The sequence below is a fragment of the Bipolaris maydis genome (assembly GCF_028858645.1).
Source record: "Bipolaris maydis strain C4 unplaced genomic scaffold PSV08scaffold_7, whole genome shotgun sequence".
Classification (NCBI taxonomy): domain Eukaryota; kingdom Fungi; phylum Ascomycota; class Dothideomycetes; order Pleosporales; family Pleosporaceae; genus Bipolaris; species Bipolaris maydis.
The window spans coordinates 1,523,767-1,541,398 of NW_027093863.1; the positions used below are offsets into that span (position 1 = coordinate 1,523,767).

The 17,632-nt window shown below is 51.7% G+C and overlaps 8 protein-coding genes and 1 non-coding gene across 9 annotated transcripts; 5 read left to right on the forward strand and 4 right to left on the reverse strand.

Annotated features, from left to right (window-relative positions):
* Positions 1–3: 3 nt before the first annotated feature.
* Positions 4–1,971, reverse strand: PSV08DRAFT_371377 (multicopper oxidase; the record flags this gene model as incomplete). Its single annotated transcript, XM_014226899.2, has 1 exon — positions 4–1,971. One exon carries the CDS (start codon positions 1,969–1,971, stop codon positions 4–6), a length of 1,968 nt encoding a protein of 655 aa, XP_014082374.2.
* A 666-nt stretch (positions 1,972–2,637) lies between these two features.
* PSV08DRAFT_402127 (phosphoesterase family-domain-containing protein) lies at positions 2,638–3,955 on the forward strand. Its single transcript, XM_014226898.1, has 2 exons — positions 2,638–3,314; positions 3,380–3,955. Exons 1-2 carry the CDS (start codon positions 2,744–2,746, stop codon positions 3,943–3,945), a joined length of 1,137 nt encoding a protein of 378 aa, XP_014082373.1. The 5' UTR covers positions 2,638–2,743; the 3' UTR covers positions 3,946–3,955.
* PSV08DRAFT_362522 (S-adenosyl-L-methionine-dependent methyltransferase) lies at positions 3,943–5,143 on the reverse strand (the record flags this gene model as incomplete). The annotated part of the gene is made up of 2 exons (XM_014226897.1): positions 3,943–4,905; positions 4,965–5,143. 2 exons carry the CDS (start codon positions 5,141–5,143, stop codon positions 4,017–4,019), a joined length of 1,068 nt encoding a protein of 355 aa, XP_014082372.1. The 3' UTR covers positions 3,943–4,016.
* Positions 5,144–5,803: 660 nt separating this feature from the next.
* On the forward strand, positions 5,804–8,182 carry PSV08DRAFT_223919 (uncharacterized protein; the record flags this gene model as incomplete). Its single annotated transcript, XM_014226896.1, has 2 exons — positions 5,804–7,279; positions 7,418–8,182. 2 exons carry the CDS (start codon positions 5,804–5,806, stop codon positions 8,180–8,182), a joined length of 2,241 nt encoding a protein of 746 aa, XP_014082371.1.
* Positions 8,183–8,349: 167 nt separating this feature from the next.
* PSV08DRAFT_362524 (glycoside hydrolase) lies at positions 8,350–9,365 on the reverse strand (the record flags this gene model as incomplete). Its single annotated transcript, XM_014226895.1, has 1 exon — positions 8,350–9,365. The coding sequence occupies exon 1, from the start codon at positions 9,325–9,327 to the stop codon at positions 8,350–8,352; it is 978 nt and encodes a 325-aa protein (XP_014082370.1). The 5' UTR covers positions 9,328–9,365.
* A 323-nt stretch (positions 9,366–9,688) lies between these two features.
* On the forward strand, positions 9,689–10,494 carry PSV08DRAFT_247693 (uncharacterized protein; the record flags this gene model as incomplete). Its single annotated transcript, XM_066092355.1, has 3 exons — positions 9,689–9,733; positions 9,791–10,203; positions 10,251–10,494. 3 exons carry the CDS (start codon positions 9,689–9,691, stop codon positions 10,492–10,494), a joined length of 702 nt encoding a protein of 233 aa, XP_065949153.1.
* A 2,213-nt stretch (positions 10,495–12,707) lies between these two features.
* On the reverse strand, positions 12,708–15,358 carry PSV08DRAFT_351846 (uncharacterized protein; the record flags this gene model as incomplete). Its single annotated transcript, XM_066092845.1, has 2 exons — positions 12,708–13,255; positions 14,059–15,358. The coding sequence occupies 2 exons, from the start codon at positions 15,356–15,358 to the stop codon at positions 12,708–12,710; spliced, it is 1,848 nt and encodes a 615-aa protein (XP_065949154.1).
* PSV08DRAFT_t39 lies at positions 13,477–13,575 on the forward strand. Its single transcript has one exon. It is a non-coding gene; the product is annotated as a tRNA-Ser (tRNA).
* Positions 15,359–15,478: 120 nt separating the features above from the next.
* Positions 15,479–17,301, forward strand: PSV08DRAFT_391011 (uncharacterized protein). Its single transcript, XM_014226892.2, has 2 exons — positions 15,479–15,733; positions 15,819–17,301. Exons 1-2 carry the CDS (start codon positions 15,605–15,607, stop codon positions 17,115–17,117), a joined length of 1,428 nt encoding a protein of 475 aa, XP_014082367.1. The 5' UTR covers positions 15,479–15,604; the 3' UTR covers positions 17,118–17,301.
* The last annotated feature ends 331 nt before the right edge of the window (positions 17,302–17,632 follow it).

The window sequence follows — 17,632 nt, forward strand, 5'->3', positions numbered from 1 at the left end:
ACTCTACTCTTCGTCATCCTCATCCTCATCCCCCCTCCAACCCTCCCACACCTCATCCCCAGGCGCCATCCCCTTCTCCACCCCCTCAACCCCACAAAGCTCGTCTAACTCCCTTGGCACCCTCCAATTTCGCATCCCTTCCACCCCCGTCGCAAAAACCATCATAAGCCCTGCCTCAGTATGCCACCCAATATGGCAATGAAACGCCCATACCCCCGGGTTATCCGCTACAAAACTAACAACCAACCACCCGTACGCCTCTACGTTCGCCGTATCCCTTCTTAGCGGATTCGTCATGTTGAAATTTTGTTTGTGGAGGGGAGAAGGAGGATATCCGTGGCCCTGGGCTAGTACGAAGAATTTGTAACCATGAAGATGGAAAGGGTGGGCTCCGTCGTCGAAGTTTTGGATTAAGAGAGTAATTGTTGATGTGGGGGAGGTGGTTTGGTATGTCAGTTGCTTTTCTGAGGATACTAAGGGTGAAATGCCGTCTCTTTGAGCTTCTGTGCTGTTGGGGGTGATGGAGGAGTACGAGGAAAGCAAGGTTTGGAGAAGTGGCATGGTGCTGTTTAGGCGGAAGGAACTGTCGTTCAAGTAGCCTCGGGTGAGGCGCCACTCGTGGGTTTGGAATGAGGAGCGGAGGTACAGAGTGTGTTCCGGGTCGATGGGGGGTGCTACGATGGGGATAGCAGGGACGAGGAGGGAGGTGTTTAGGTCGCGGCATTCGACGTCGATGATTTCAGGCCAGTCTTTGCTTTCTGGCGCTGGAGCTTGTTGGTCGCCGATGCTGAGAGGAGGAGAGTAAGATAGTACGGCTCGGACTTCCTCTTGTAACTCGGGTTCTTCATATGCAAAGCAGTGCGTAACCATTCTCGCTCTGATCCAATATGCTCCTTTGTTTCCCTGCTCTTGCTTTGATGGAGGAAGTATGATGCTATAACGTTGTGCAGGACTGATGTTCAACCGATGAATACTCATGGGTACTACATCCGTGCCATCGACTTCTGTAACAAAAACCTCATGTTCATCAATCTGCAGCGCGAACTCTGCAAATGCACCAACGTTGATAACGCGAAGTCTCGTCCTGGTCTCTGGGGAAACATTAAACACCGCGTTACGCCGGTCCGTAACATCACATTCTCTGCCCGACAAGTCATCACATTTACGTTTTCCGCGTCCATTGATAAGTGCACCCTGCGGAACAGGCTCATCGTTTTCACTTCCAGGTGCCAAATATCGCTGCAGCAAGACCGAAGAACTATCGTAATAATGATCTGAAAGCATGACCACGCGATCTTGGTTATACGCCATCTTTTGCAATGACTCCCCCTCGTTTCGCCCATGGATGATCAGCGGTCCAACCAGTCCATCTGATGCTTGCATACTGGCATGCGAGTGATACCAATACGTCCCCGATTGACCCGAGACGCGGAACCGATAGGTGAATGAATGGCCAGGCGCAATAGGACATTGTGTTACCCCTACTGTTCCGTCCATCCAATTTGTCCCATTTTGATACAGGCCATGCCAGTGGATGGATGTTGCGTTGCTGGCGTGATTATGGACGTGCACAACGATTTCGTCGCCTTCATTGCATTCAATCAATGGGCCGGGGAACGTGGCATTGATCAGTGTCATGGGGCGGTAGACGCCGTCCGGGTTGAGCGTGTGGTCTGAGATTATCCATGTGTGTTCGCGTGTTGTGGGTGGTGCGCTGATGTCCCATGTTGGAGAGAGGATGTAGTCTTCTTCTGGCCGGAGACTTGCTGTGTTGGAGGCTGTGGGTGATGTCGGAGCCGAGGGTTTGCTTATCAGAACTTTGTGTGTGAGGACAAGGAGTGTGCATGCTAGGAGGATGACAATGAAAATGATCTTGATCCAATGATGCCGTCGCCCGTCATGTTGCGTATTTCTGATCCTTTTACTCCAGCCTTGCTCTTGCTCCTCTTCAGAGAAACCATCGTCGTTCATGTCATCGTATTTAGAGTCGTGTACTAATAGGCCAATCTGCTCTTGCATTTCCCGCGGAGCCGTGTCGGACATGTCCTTCATGTGGAAATTCTGGCCGCAGCCCATGCTGAGTATCTTGCCAAATCTTCCTCTCCAGTATCTCGGATAGGGAAAGGTTCTGTTAACGTATGATCCGACAATGTCTAGCGTTGCTAAGTCGAGTCGGAGCAAGCCAATAACCAAGGATCAGTCCGTCATGTTTCCTATGGTCACTGGAACCAAGAAACTGAAAATACATGAATTTGCTCGCCACTCGTACAAAATGTACAGGGATCGCCACTCACATGTCGTTCAGGGCCCCTTGATCAACTCTCGTGCGCATGGCATGTTCTATCTTTTACGTGCATCCTGCAATACCCGCCGACTCCTCTAATCCAATCAGCCCCGCACGTTCAAATGCGGGATCCACATAAAGCTTGTCGACCTTCCTAAAAAGCTTGGCCTTGTGTATGCATGCGAGCCGCTTGTTCTAGCCACATGCCACGGGCGAATTATCGACATGTTAATTGGCTGTGATGATATTAACACTACTGCAGGAAGTATTCCCAGTGCGAGCCGCTTGATGCTGTGTACCAAAAAGATGGGAGAAAAAGACAGGCGGCGTCCAAAATTTTTGAGATGTTTGATGAGATCCGAGGTTACTCTAGGTGGTATTTGTGAGTAAGTATAGGGGTCCATAAATACTAAGTAGTAAGTTAAGCCCCGACATACTTGATAGATCTACACTGTCGCTATGAGAACTCCGTCTATCCTCTCGCTGGCCTTTTGGGCAAACTTGAGCCTCGTTTCCGCCCAGACAATAGTCAAAGGCAAGGCATTCGACCGCATAGCTATAATATGGCTTGAAAATACAGACTACGATCTCGCAGCCGGCGACCCAAGCCTGGCATGGCTCGCGAAAAAGGGCATTAGTCTGACGAATTACTTCGCCGTCACACATCCCTCCATGCCAAACTACGCAGCCGCGATATCCGGTGACTACTACGGCATCAACTACGACGACATGGTCGCCATTCCTTCCAACGTCTCCACGCTGGTTGATCTACTGGAGGCCAAAGGAATCAGCTGGGGCGAGTACCAGGAGGATATGCCATCTGTTGGCTTCCAAGGAACATCATATCCAAACCCTAAAACTGGAGCGAATATGTATGTGAGGAAACACAACCCAGCCGTGTTATACGATTCAGTAGCGCAAATGGCGGACCGGTTAGCCAAGATAAAGCCATTGACCATGTTCAAATCGGATCTGGAAAACAACAAATTACCGCAGTGGATGTTTATCACCCCCAACATGACCAGTGACGGTGAGTCCTCCACACTGCCGCGCCTTTTTGGCATTCGCCAGTAAACATACTGAAAAATACCCCAGGCCACGACTCCACCGTTACCGTCGCCGGAACCTGGACCCGAAGATTCCTCGAACCCCTACTAACTGACAAAACCTTCATGAACAACACCCTCGTCCTTGTCACATTTGACGAAAACCACACCTACGGCAAACAGAACCGCGTCGTGGGCATCTTGCTCGGAGACGCCGTGCCTGCGAGCCTCGTCGGCACAAGCGACAACACGTATTACAACCACTACAGCGAGATTTCCACCGTGCAGGCAAACTGGGGTCTCGACACCCTGGGCCGCTGGGACGTAGGGGCCAACGTGTTCAAATTTGTAGCTGCGAAGACGGGGGATGCGGTGCGAGCGTGGTCCGGCAAGGTCCCGCTGAGTAACATGTATTTCAATGCTTCGTATGCGGGCAAGCTGAACAACAAGAATACTTCTGTGCCGTGGCCGGTACCAAATACAAATGCCGTGTATGCGGGGAGAAGTGTGTTACCGGATATTGCTGATGTGTGGGGGAAGCAGGTTGGCCGGTCTGCGTATACGACTGCGCTGGAGATTCCGGACGGGATGCATCCGGAGGCCGAATTTAAGTAAGGGGATATTTTAGTTTGTATATACAGAGACTGAAAGTCAGCGGCTTTTTTTTCCACCGTACTACTGATGTATTATACTGCCCATTGCTTGCGAGTCGCAGCTTTAGTTTCCTCTATACTCTTCACATTCCTCCGCAGCACAGCACCCACAATCTGTATCCTGCATACATCTGCATACGCGCCCTTTCCAATCTCCTCGGGCCACATATCCGGATGCAAGATTGTGTACTCGGCAAGCTCCCCGTCTTCTACTTGCTTTAGCTTTTCCAGGAAAGCATCGTGTCCAGGATCGGCTGTCGGTATCGCGACACCCGTGTATACGACAATGACTCCGTTCGAACTCAAAAGTTTGATACCTTCTTCTACAATACGAATCGAGATATCTAGACCGAACCCTGCACCGCCGTCTGCATAAATGGGCAAATCCTTGCCATCGACGCTGGAAGCAATATACGGCGGATTACTCACGATGAGATCAACGCCTCTTCCTTTCATCTCCTCAGGCAAAGAAGCATACAGGTTTGACTCAGAAAAAGCGACTTCGACTCCTGCCAATTGCGCGTTGACACCACCCAAGCTCAATGCTTGGGGATTCAGATCCAGACCTAGCACTTTGGCCTGCGGGTACGTTTGTGCCATGTGGATCGCCCCTGCGCCAGATCCGCAGCACACATCGACGACCGAACTTGGCGCTTGTAGAAAATGCCGCGGTATGGTTTGCAGGAACGAGATAAAAAGATACGTGTCCGGGCCGAAGAATACGGAGTCTGAAGAGGCAGGGAAAGAAGAGTGGATGTAGTAGAGTGGGGTGGTGTCCGAGTCGCGGCTTAGAGGGTCTGGCAGGTAGAAGTTCGACACGCGGATGGTGGAGCGGTAGGTTTTTCTACTGTCTTCGACAATAACCGAGGCTTTGCATAGTTGCTCGAAAATTACATCAGGTATTATGGATTTCAGGGTTCCTCTGGGAGCGTATTAGTCTCGTGTGGAATGCGTTTCTTCAAAGTGCGTGACGGAACTTACCTTGTGCATGACAGATTCCATCCAAAGAAATCCGATGCAGTTTGTGCATCTTCTGTCGAGACATTTGAGCGTCTTTTTTGCACTACTCTACCTTGAGTTTCTGGTGAGGGGCATACAAACACATAGTTTGATCTCGCCAAGTGTTGGGTTAGTGCCTGAAAAGCGGTCGATTCCGGCATAGTCAGTAGAACAATGCAATTGTTGTTCCGTGGAGAAATTTATAACGCAACGTGGGCAGAGGCACGTTCGTGTTGTCTAGACCAAGGCGCGTGGTTAAAATGAATGTCATACAGACAGGTAGTACACTACGCCGCGGAGCGTAGGACGAGTCAATGTGACGTCGAGTTTCTATGTTAGACCAGAATGACGAGGTTTACTTTTATCCTGTTCGCGCCTTGGCCTACGACAATGGAAAATCATTCTCGGAAAGGCGATGCCGTACAGAGTGAATGCGCATGGGGCGAATGCAAAGAGCCTCTGCTTTTTTGAGTGATTTACGCGCTAAACCGGTGTAAAGATGCTAGTACGTGCAAATCGGACAACGATGGTGGTAGAAATAGATATTTTATGCATTGCGGGGTGCGTGCTGGCTAACCTTATATCGTCTAGCTTACGATCGTATGGGTCCGCGATGATGTTGACGCGGCGGGTACAAGGTGAATTGTACGCCGTCACCGTTGGCAGCATGATTTGCGCGGCGCATCTACCCGCAGATGGACCCTCCGCCACATCTGGACCGACTAGGTATGAAGAAATAAATGTATAGCATTCCCCGATTGCCAGCTTGAAGGCTCACTAGTACCTGTGGACATTACAAAACACAACACTGCCACGCCACAATGTATATTCTTCAAACAACTACGGCCGTTTTGATTGCATTCCTCGCGATCCTTGCATACAATGAAGTTCGGAATCGTTTGACGAGAAACTGGCCTAGGAGAAAAGATTTGGAGACTCCACACAGTCCTACCAGACCTATTGCCAGCGACATCAAGCCATTTATTCCAGATCATAGTTTGAACAAGTCTCTAGATTCTGTTGAACCTGACGTCATCGACCAAGATCTAGCGAGATTCAAGCAGCTCTACTACAAGCTGCACAATCTGGAGTACCACCCGGAAATTATACCGGAGTGTCGCGAACTACTTTTAGAATTATTTTCATCAGCCATTGCCGACGCAGTCAACGAACCGGAAAACACCATTCTATCTGTCGAGCGCTTTTCACCCGACAGTTTGAAAGACTTTCTTGCAGCAAAAGATGCTGATATCACCAACCAATGGGAGGAGTACCTTGCCAGGCGGCGGAGTGGAGAACCACGTGAGATGTTCGGAGACAAAGGCGAGGCGAAATGGTGGCTAAAACAAGCCGCCCCTGTCAAATACGTTGATGGCGCTTGGCTTGGACACATTAACAAGATCAGCACATCGTTCAAGTACCGTCAGATTACGAAGAATGCTTGGCAAGTCATGTCAGAAGAACTGGGCGATGGGGATATTGAAAAGAACCATGTCCATGTCTACCGGGAGTTGATGAAAGACATTGATGCCAGGCTACCTGAGGCCGATTCGCAAGATTTTATTCATCCTCGCCATGGATTGACCGAAGTGCGTTGTTGGAAAGCCGCCATGGCCCAGCTTACTATTTCTCTCTTCCCACATGACTTTTTGCCCGAAGTTCTGGGATTTAACATGGCATACGAAAGCCTACCTCTCCATCTACTGAAGACTGTCAAGGAACTTCGGGAACTTCGTCTAAACCCGTATTATTTCGAACTCCACATATCTATTGACAATGCAGACTCGGGTCATGCTGCCATGGCCATGGCTGCAGTGTCAAATTACATAAACTTAGTAGCAGAGGACCAAGGCGAAGAAGCAGCTCATGTTGCTTGGAAGCGTGTACAAGCTGGTTACATTCTGGCCGAGGGCTTACCTACAACGCCCGAGAGCCCATCACTCAAATCAAAAGTCGAGGAACCATTCCCCCGTACCGACACAGAAGCCCAAGTAGTGGCCATCTTTGCAGCCAAAAGCTCCGTCGCTCACAAGATCCACTGTAACAGCCGTCTCAAAATCGGTAGACGCTCCCTCGTTGACTGGCTCGAACCAAACGCCTTCAAAAACCCAACATGGCAGCGAGACTTCCTCCACGACCTCAGCAACTGCAAACCCTGGGTAGTCAAAGGCCACAGCACCCAAAGCCGCCTAATCAAAGAACTCTCCTGGGAAGGCAAAATGTTCGGCAGCTTCACGGAAAACGAAGTAGGCATCGTCTCCGCCTGGATCAACGAACTCGCTTCCCCACCAGCCGCAGTCGCAGCTTCGGACCTCCTAGATGCAGAAAAAGAGCCCTGCTACCACCATCACTACTACCATTACTACTGGGACTTTACCGGCCAAATCTCCGAACCCGATGATAACAATGTCGACGTCGGCCTGCATGCAGCAGAGCGCTTGGACATTCTGACCCACTACCCGGTTTTTGACCCGCAGCAGGAGCAGCACCATGTCAGGGCGCGCCAATCGAGCGATCTTGCGATCGATTGCGTGCCGAAGCTCGAATTTCGCAAATTGCATCTAGGCAGTCTGCTCCCGCTATGGTTCGCGTCGCCGGCGCTGCTCGAGGGCCTGCCGGCCGTGCCTGTCCGCGCTGCGAGCACGTTTGGATCTGCTGTTGTTCGTATTCTGCGGGCTCAGGCTGGGTTCAGCGTGGAAGGGCCGGGTGTAGCGGGCATGGATGAGGTCCACCGAACTGATGATGGCGAGGCGGTTGGCATCGTGGAGCTTGGCTTGGAGTTGTGCCGTAGTGCAGGCTACCAGCAGCCGTGCAATTTGCGCAAGGTAGTGTTGCTGGGCGAGCCCGAGTCAGCTGCTTTTGCGGAATGGATGGTTGCGACGAGTATGCGGTGGCTCGTGCATCGGGATGCCCTTGTTGGTCTAACTTGGGCGTTTATGGAACTACACGAGGCCTGGGCCCAGTGCAAAGGAGAGGTCACGTTGCTATCTGCCAAGAGCATGACGGTCTTGCAGGAGATTGCGATTAGAGAAAGGAAGAGTCTGGAAGTGTGTAGGAGTGAGATATATCAGCATAAACAGCGTTGGGTGGATTTTCTCCAGGGAGTTGCAATAGGTCGGCGGGCTATCGAGTTGTGCTTTACACAAGAGAAGTCACTCAAAGGTAGCAAGCAGATGGAAACAGGGGAATTTTCAAGATAAGTTGAAGAATCAATTGATGCCTCGCACAATGCCAAAGAGCCAAAGCCAGTGGCTCAAAACAATATATATATATACGAATTCCACCTCAAACTGAGCTATATACAATCTCCCACACAAATATTCATTTACAATGAAGGTACCTCGCAAGGAGCCGAGCAAAGAGGGCTCTACTTCTTGAGGGTAAGGACAGCGGGCCTGTAGGGGAGACGGTCGTAGTCGCCACCAGAGCTGGGGGCACGACCCTGGTACAACAGCTGCAGGTTGCAAGGGTCGACGGTCATGGTCTCGTCGTTGGTGACCTTGACAAGGTCACCGTGGGAGATGTCGTTGGTCCAGGTGGCACCGCTGTTGGCCTTGCCGGCGAAGGGGTTGCTCTCGGTGGCGGCGTTGGGGGTCCAGCTGCCGCTGAGGCTGGAGGCAGTGAAAGAGCGGAAGTAACGGCCGCCAGAGCCAACAGCCTCAACAATCATGAGGTAACCGCCACCCTTGACGGTGTAGACCTGAACAGCCTCGAAGAGGTTGTTGGTGGAGTCGCTCATGACGACGGTGGAAGTAGCGCCGAAGCTGCCAGGGAAGTTGCCCTTGGGCATGCTGGAACGGTAGATCTTGCCGTTGTCACCGGCGAAGAAGAGGTACATGTTGTTGGCGTCACCAATGACAGTCTGGTCAATAGCACCAGTGCTGCTGCCGGTGATCTTGCCAGAGAAGAGAGTCTGGACAGGACCCCAGCCGTTGACGTTGGTGGGGTCGCTGGAAGTCCTGTAGGAGAAGGTGGTGGGTCCCCACTGGTAGGCCAAGATCCAGATGTTCTTGGGAGCGAAGCGGAAGAGGGTAGGGGCAACAGCAGTGAAGGGAGTGGCCATCTGGGAAGCAGAGGCCATGTCGCTGAAGTTAGTGAAGGGACTGAAAGCCATGGATCCGTAGTTGGATCCAGTGTCGTGGTCGGTAGCATAGACAACGTGCTTGCCGTTAAGGCTGGAGATGGTGAAATCCTTCAAGCTGACCCATCCAGACTTGGGCTGGGCAAGAGGGCCGGTGGAGGTCCACTTGTAAGAGGTAGGAAGCTTGCAGCTCTGGGCTGAAGCAGTGGAAGCCAGAAGGGCGATGGCGGCAGCCGAGAAGCTAAGGTCGGGAACGAAACGCATGTTTGGTTTTTTTTTGGGGGGGGGTTGGTAGTTGGTTGGTTAAATGAATGAATGTGTTGCTTGTGAGCTGGATGACTATTTGAACGGGGGCATGTATAGGATACTTATAGGTCGAGCGATGCTGTCGGGCCTACGAATCAGAAGGCATGCCATGTACCAAGCCTTGCCTACATGGCACCTGAGGGTTGGCCGATTTGGGACTGGGCTCGGGAACACAGATCTCCTGAGCGTGGAAATTGATCATCCACATCATGCGTCTACTTACTCTCGGTATGGCATATTGTTCCGTTGTTGTGGGTATATTAAATTACATGATGTTTCAAGGGAATTGACACGACTGCACGGACGGCAATTCTCCGTAATGCGGGGAACGCACGGCAAAGGGCACTTAGCACTGCAGAAACAAGTGAGGCTGGGCGATTCCTTAATCTACTACTATATGCATGCTTAAATGCTAATGCAGGCATGTGCTGCATCCCATTCGCCTAACCTGCTAGCCTGGCGACTATGTTTTGACGTCGACATCGGTTCGTCTGGTCTTCTACCAGCCGACAACCAGCAACACTGTGCCAACACTGTGCCCACAGCCTGGCCAGGGCCTCTTGCGCCAAACAAAGAAAGCTGCCCTGTTGCGCTGATGGCCAGGCCCCAATCTCGGCGCTATTGCTCCAACAAGTGCCACCGGGTGTTTCCCAGAATCCACGAATGTTCCTATCGCATGCTAGTAGTCCCCACTAGAGCGAAACGTCAACACGCCATGAAACACCCGGTGGCCGGAATCCAGAAGCATGGGTGCCAGTGGCGCAAAAGTGCCACCAGTCGAAGGGCTGCCTTCGCTGCGCCCACAAGTCAAGACTTGGACTTAGCGGGTTTGAGGTTTGGCATTGCTTGATTGAGGGCGCATGGACTGCTAAGGCGCATAGACTGCTAGGGCGCGACAAATTGTCCCTACGTACCTACACCTACGTCAACACTGCCCTGCGCCTTAATCCCGCACGCTCGAAGACCACAATTACCGTGCTGCACCAAGGAGCCGCAGCAGGGAGCCGCAGCCTGTCCATCCGCACCGAACGCGAGCCGCCCAAAGGGCGGGCATCCGCAGCCATGGAAACTATAACTGACGCAACACTACTGTCAATGGCCAGCAAACACGTGCGAGGAGGGTGAGCTTCTAGATCGACTCGCGGAATTTGTTCGGCCGCACAGATTAAAAAGTAGCGGTAACCACAGCGCTTGGATTGTGCGCAGTAGCCCTGCCAAGGCGGCTTGGAGCGTTGCCAATGTAACTCGGCCCACCCACCCAAGCCCATGTCTAAAGGAGCGTGCTGGACAAAAGATGCTCAAAAAAATGCTACTTGCACACAGGCTTCGTCTCCAAAAGGACCAGTTTCTCATCGCCCAAGCAACATTAAACAGTACGTAAACAGTAACTCGGCCCATTGGGCCTCTCCCTTGGTCAAAAGTGCATCCCCATCAAATCTTGAACTTTGAACCTCTTTTTCCACACCGCTTGGCACATCCCCCACTATTCCACCGATAGAACACTGACAAATCTTCCGGAATTCGCCCGCCAATCGCCGTTCCTGCGAGGTCATGGTGGTGGTGGGGGCGCCAGTGGATTCTTCTCCATCCGGGGTTTTTCTCCACGTCGGCTTTTGAACATCGCAAAGCTAGTAATGTAGGTGCTGGGCGCCCGGAATACAAGTGGGACCCCCCCGAACACTAAGAGAGCAACTTCTAAGAGATAAAGTTGAAAATCCTCTATGGCGGTATACCGTCCCCCATGGGGCAGTGTCGTGATAGGTTTAGGTGCATGCACTCCTGATTCCTTCTAGCTGCGTAATGATGCTAGATTCCCGGCATATGCGCCATCTGCGCTGTACTTATATGCGTGGTTATTTCCGACTGGAGGATTTAGTCCTTCCATTTGGTTATTGGTTCATTTTACCTGTTAGCTGCGTATGCAGTATCCTGAATTGTGATCGTGTTTTTTTTTCTTTCTCCATAGCTTTTTTCCCCCCATGACATATTAATCCGGCTAAGACGGACTGAACACAACACCCGAGGTTCAACGGACACTAGCATGGTCCGAACCAATTCTCGCTCCAATCATTTTGACAAATGTCTCTGTTACTGACTCAAGTCTTGTTGCCTATGTTAAACAAAACATCGCTAATAGTGTGGCATCTCTGGACGCCCGCGACAGGACTGGTCTTCAAAACACTTAGACCAACCTATTAATAGGCGTCTGATACGTGCTAGGTCAACATAATAGCGCGTGCATCATAAGAACGCTACTGTTCTAGAATACGCACCGCCAAGACCCCCCAGTGACATGCGCGCGCCGCACGTGACGTAGACTCTTCGTGTCCAAAGAAACATCTGTAACAGCTGATGAAACAGACAAAACTGATAACCTATGGAAAACGGGTTGGCAAGTACATAAGACACTATTTGTGGCTTACGTGGGTGCGTCCTGACATTTGCCGATGTTATGTAACGGCCTGTAACGCGTAGCTTACATTTAGACTTTTTTGTTATCCCGCGATCCGCCAAAGTTTAAATGATCCCGGGTGGTTGGCACCCCAACCAACTCCCCGAGCTTTTTTTTTTGCGTAGGATTACTCGGTCCCTGAAAGCGTACTTGTGTTTGTGCCTGGATCTACAACTGTCCAAGCTGTGATATAGACATGGTATGGCCAGCTATAGCCTGGAAGGATTCTGATTTATAGTAGCGGTGGAAATACCTGTTAAGGTAATTTATATATTGCTCATTGTACAATAGTGGTGTGATGTCTTCATTTGCAGCGTTCTACTCAGCAGGTATCCACAAAACGCACTGATATTGCAGAATAAGCTCCATCAAGCAATGCGCGCAAGGGCAAATACAACATTGCTGCATCATGGGCCCTGGCACGCTTGGATCCATTTTATAACTACTTCAAATCAAAAGAATCGCCGTTGAGGGTCCAGTAACTTAACATGCAAGTAAGTATGATGACTTGAAGCCCTTGCTGAGAGTGCATGTTGTAGTCGACAAGGGCACAAAGGTTAGCATGGCCCTTCATTTTAATATCCCGAAAGAATTCAAGATGAGTGCGCTTAGTAGAATGAGTTTTGCCACTCCTGTCGGTCAGACTGATCCTTCGTTGGTGGAAAATTTCCCGGACCTTCATGTGTGTCCGCAAGATAGAAGTAATGCCTAGGATTCTGTCAATAAGATATCTGAAACATGGTCAGCGTGTGCACATACCGATGATTGTGTACTCTCTTATATCGCAGTGCCTGTCTCATCACCAACGGGGACAGTGACTTCTGCGTGCCCAATACACACGGGTTCCAGTCACTTGTCAATTCTCATCTTGTGTGTCTCCACTTGCTCATAGGTAGACACCATCGTCCCCCTCCTCTTGCGCTGCGGTGCCGTTGGTGCCTTCTTCCCTCGCTGCGCCATTTGTCGCAGCAGGCGCGCTTCCATTCGTCTTCCCTTCATCTTCCTTTGGCCTCCAAGGCAAACCTCGCACGTCCTGCACTTCGTGTTTGATCGCCTCCTTCCTCTCTTCAAACCTCTTTATAACCTGCTTGTTTTCCAGAAGCGCCTCATAGCAGTCCTTGTCATCATGTTCACGCGCAAACTCCTCAAGTTGTTGGTTGCTTGATTCAAGATGCATGAGTTGGTTTGTGAGTTCTGAGTATTTCGCGTAAAGCGATTCAACAGAAAGATCTTCAAGCGCTTTTGAGAATCGTGTGAAGGAAATGGGTGCAGCGTCGGCGGACATGGTTGGTGTGAACGCGGAAAACTGGCCTAGAGTTGCGGATTTGTTGACGAGTTTGAGTGATGCTATAGAAGTGACGGGCAGTCCGTAGCTCTTTGTGGCAGAGGTTTTCAGTGCGAAGATGCGGTAGTGGCGGAAGTCCAATGGTAAAGCTGTTATTGCCCGAAAGTTGTGGTGGGGTAGCTGACGCCATGATCGGTTGACCCCACTTCACTCACGAAGGTTGTAGTGAGTAAGTGATGACGAGTCAATATATGGAAACAACCTCTAATTATCTTCGATGTTTGATGGGGATGATACTGACCGGAAGTGAGTCCATAGAATTTTTATCCGATTATAAGATTTATACAAATTTGGATTATATCTAAATCATGGCACTTTGGCGGAGTGGTTAACGCGCTGGCCTGCTAGTCCCATGCGGGAAAGTCAGCCAGTTCCTTCGGGAGCGTGTGTTCGAATCACACAGGTGTCGCACCAACCACGCATTTCTTTTTTGCCCTCTATCCAGGCACTCTCTGGACTAATGCTGTAAATGCTTCCTGAATTTTTGCTTCTTGTATGGAATTTTAGCCTCGATGGCTGATATCCCGGTTTGTGTGTCAATTTTTGCAGCGTAAAGTATTTATAACTACTAAATTTCGATAACATTCAAGTATTTTAATCAGCAAATAACAAACATACAAAATTAGAAGGAGTACAGAACTTTCTGCATTTAGGAAAAAAACTGTTCACAAAACACTTCATTGTGAGGGTCTTGTGATTTTTGCAATACTTGTATGCTGCGTATAGTATTTCCAAATTAAATTGTCTTCACGACAAATAAATCCAAATTAGCAGAAAGGCATTGCGCACGTAGCTACAGATCAACAGGACAACTTCACGAGTGCAATTCTCCTGTAATTTAATAATACACCGTACTCGATTGATATTGTCTGGTAATGTCTCTACTACCTACCTGGGTTCATACCAGGCATAAGGTCCGGCTTATCAAGCACCATACCCCTAAGTAGAATCCACTGTCTCAGACCCTCCCATTCCTCACCCTCCTCATCACCACGTCTCCATTCCTCCTTGAACCCCCATGCACACGCAATGCGATCCAACGCAGCACGCTCATCCTCTCTCAGATACCGGTCCAAAAGCGGAACACCGGGTCGCCAGACAACACGGTCATGATGATCGTTATACGTAGTCAGAGCGACAAAGCCAAGAGTACCGGTACACATAACATAAGTACTCAGACCAGCGAAAGCGTAGAGTTTGAACGTCCATGGGTCGATGAAGCCGCTATATATAGAAAGTTCCTGGGCAATCATGTAGAGGGCGAGGGGCGTCATGCCTGCTATAACTCCCGGAAGACCCAATTTGGTGACCATGCGGTGGCGCCGCCAGGCGGGGGCGCGGTAGGTGTGGTCGACGACATCCAAGGCTAGGGCAAGGTCCTTTGCGTCGATTGCGGCCGTGAGCGCTTCGTCGGCGAGATCGGCGGGAATGGCTTGCTTTGCGGCTTTGGGGGAGGGGCGAGAGAATTTTGGGGGCGAGGAGCCTTCGACTGGGACAGGCTTGTTTGCGTAGAGGTAGAGTGCTTCTGGGATGGTTTTTGGACGGGCGAGGAGTCGCTGAAGGTGGATGTATAAGGCGAGTACGTTAGGAGAGAGGAAGACTTTCTCGTGCTTGATTAGGTCTTCGGCGAGCTTGGAGAGGTAGGATGGCGATGGGAGTGCGTCGAGGCCTAGCTGCTTTGATCTTATTTTCTTTTCAGTCTTTTCAGCGTCATCACTGCCGAGTCCGGAGAGTATTGCTCCCGCTGAACTTTGTCTTATGGGTCCTTTTGTTTGCAGGGGCTGTCGGGACCGTATTGCTATCGCATTTTGCGCAATCTCTGTTAGACCTTCGAGTGCCTCCAAGACCTTTGTCTCTGGCTCCACCTTGGGGGAATCGTAGATTTCTTTTATTCGAGCCTCCACCGCGGCCAAATTTGCTCTCAGCGTTGCGATGCGCTCCGACGTCTGATAGCTTTCATCATCGGCTCTTTCAGCTGCTGGTGCCGCTTTCCGGGCAGTCGTCGTAATGCTTCGTACGTGTGCCCGGTTAACTAGAGAGGATGATGGCGCAGTTTGCCGCCGTGTCGCGGGGGCCTTGACGGCTGATGTGAAGCGGAACGCGCGGCGACTTCCAGGCTGCCGCAGTATGTAGTCGCACAATTGACATACTGGGCGCGATTGGGGGCGCATTGGTAATTTTCCAGGGTTCATCGGGTGTGGTCGAGGCCACAGCGGGCGCGGTGAAGGTCGGGTGACGCAGCGGTGGGTGGCCGAGGATTGGGATGCCAGTTGCCAAGCTGTGACGGAATGTTCCCACCACAACCATCACTCGATCACCACACTCTGCTATACGCCGACACTCGCAACCAGATAGCGAGTGACTGCGCATATATTCAGAATCTTTGAAAAACAGCAAAAAACAGCAAAGCCAAATCGAAGCGCGGCACATATCCCACTATGCCACCACCACCCCCTCCGCCTCCGCCCATGCCGCCCATGGGTCGAGGAGCTGGAGGGCCACCGCCACCACCGCCTATGCCGGGGATGAAGGCGCCGGGAGGGAAACCGCCGTCAGGAGCAGGAAGAGTACGTTGCATTCATGGCGGGGGCAGGCTAGACACCGCGCCTCTGGTTGTTGGGCATCAAGAGAGCTATCGCTAATGGGACACAGGGTGCACTTTTAGGAGACATCAGTAAGGGCATGAAGCTGAAGAAAGTCACACAAATCAACGATCGGTCGGCGCCAATAGTAGGCAAAGTGAGCGGTGGGGCGAGTGCAGCGCCCATGGGAGCACCAGCAATTCCTGGTATGGGCAAGCCACCCGCAGTCCCTGGGCTTGCGCCGCCAGTTCCTGGAGGAGCAAACCGCGCAAGAAGCAACAGTGATACCGATAGTGGTGCCGGACTGGCTGCACCACCACAGCTGGGAGGGTTGTTCGCGGGCGGCATGCCCAAGCTGAGGAAGTCGGGCGGTGTCAAGACTGGCGCGGACCAAGACCATGCGCCATACCTCTCAGATCCCGAATCAAATCGCGCTTCAGCTCCCGCACTACCACGAGGAGCAGCACCAAAGCCTCCAGGAGCGCCCCCCTCAGCTCCTCCTGCGCCGCCAGGTGTACGGCCAGGTATCAACGCTCTTCGTGGAGAGTCGCGGCCGTCTTCAGTAGCTAGTATCAGTGGAAAGCCCAAGCCACCACCGCCAATTGGAAAGAAACCACCTATCCCACCTCCCTCGTCTCGAAAGCCATCTAACCTTGCTCCTCCACCGCCAGCACCCTCTCCAGTTCGCGCACCGCCCGTGCCAGGAAGCGCCCCTCCTCCACCGCCTCCAGTTTCCACACCTTCCGCACCACCACCACCACCGCCACCTCCTGCATCAACGTCGCCACGGCCCACAGGACTTCCTCCGGCGCCCCCTCCTCTACCTCCTTCGCCAGCACCACGAGCACCAGCACGGTCGACACCGCCCCCACCACCTCCACCGGATGACGACGAGTACGACCCGTATAAATACAACTCTCACGCACCCTCGGCGCCTGCACCACCACCACCGCCACCTCCAAATGGCCATACACCATCACTCGCAGAAATAGCAGCCCGAAATAATGCCTTTGGGCACTCAACACCCGCCGCACCGCCGCCTCCCCCTCCAGCCTCACCACCAAGCGCACCCGCGCCTCCTCCGCCCGCCGTTGCGCCCCCAAGCCGATCATCCACGCCCTCGCGCTCCATGATGGATCCGGCCTCGTACACGTTGACAAATGGCGGCGGATCGAGCACCAAGAGCCACAGCAGCTCGGGCGGCGGCGGCGGTCACCAAAAAGGAAGAGTCCGACCCATCCACGACTTGCGCTGGCGATTCCAGGACGAAGGCCAATTTCCCCGCCCCCGCGAGTTCACGGGTAGCACTAAGAAATATCGTGCTGGAAGGGGTAGCAGTGTTCCTTTGGATCTTAGCGCTTATGAGTGAGAGAAAGAAACCTTTGGGGGATTTTTTTTCTAAAAATAAACTTGGTATAAACAAAAGAGTTTCCAGAGCGGAAAAGCTTGGGGGGGCGACATTGTAGGCAAGTGCGGGGGGTTCGCTATTTTTTGGGGTCTTCTTTCTTTTTCTCTTGGGATAGTTGACTAGCTTTCGTGTCAGGGTAAAGGAGGGGGGGGGTGGGGTGGGCAGAAGGGGACGGCTAGGGAAATACATTGTTGACGTTTAGCCTTGGCGTTTGGGGCGCTTTAGTGGCTGGCTCTCTTTTTCCTTTCTTTTCAAGAGGGGGTTTGCGCGGAGAGAAAGGGTGGAGGCGTGTTGCATTTTGGTAGATGGAAGGGGGCGGGGGCTGGTTTGTTTGAGAGAGAGAGAGAGAGAGAGAGAGAGAAATGAAAATCAAAAATTGTGTCATACTTGCTCTTTGATGTATTATATATGTAGTAGGACTTTTTTTGTGGATGAAAAAGGCAAAAGAGGCATTACGTGCAACATAAAGTCGTGGG

Coding starts and splice junctions, on each gene's coding strand:
- PSV08DRAFT_391011 (XM_014226892.2), top strand. CDS start 15,605: ATGCCACCACCACCCCCTCCGCCTCCGCCCATGCCGCCCATGGGTCGA. Junction 15,734..15,818: donor CGCCGTCAGGAGCAGGAAGA/GTACGTTGCATT, acceptor AATGGGACACAG/GGTGCACTTTTAGGAGACAT.
- PSV08DRAFT_402127 (XM_014226898.1), top strand. CDS start 2,744: ATGAGAACTCCGTCTATCCTCTCGCTGGCCTTTTGGGCAAACTTGAGC. Junction 3,315..3,379: donor CCCCAACATGACCAGTGACG/GTGAGTCCTCCA, acceptor AAAATACCCCAG/GCCACGACTCCACCGTTACC.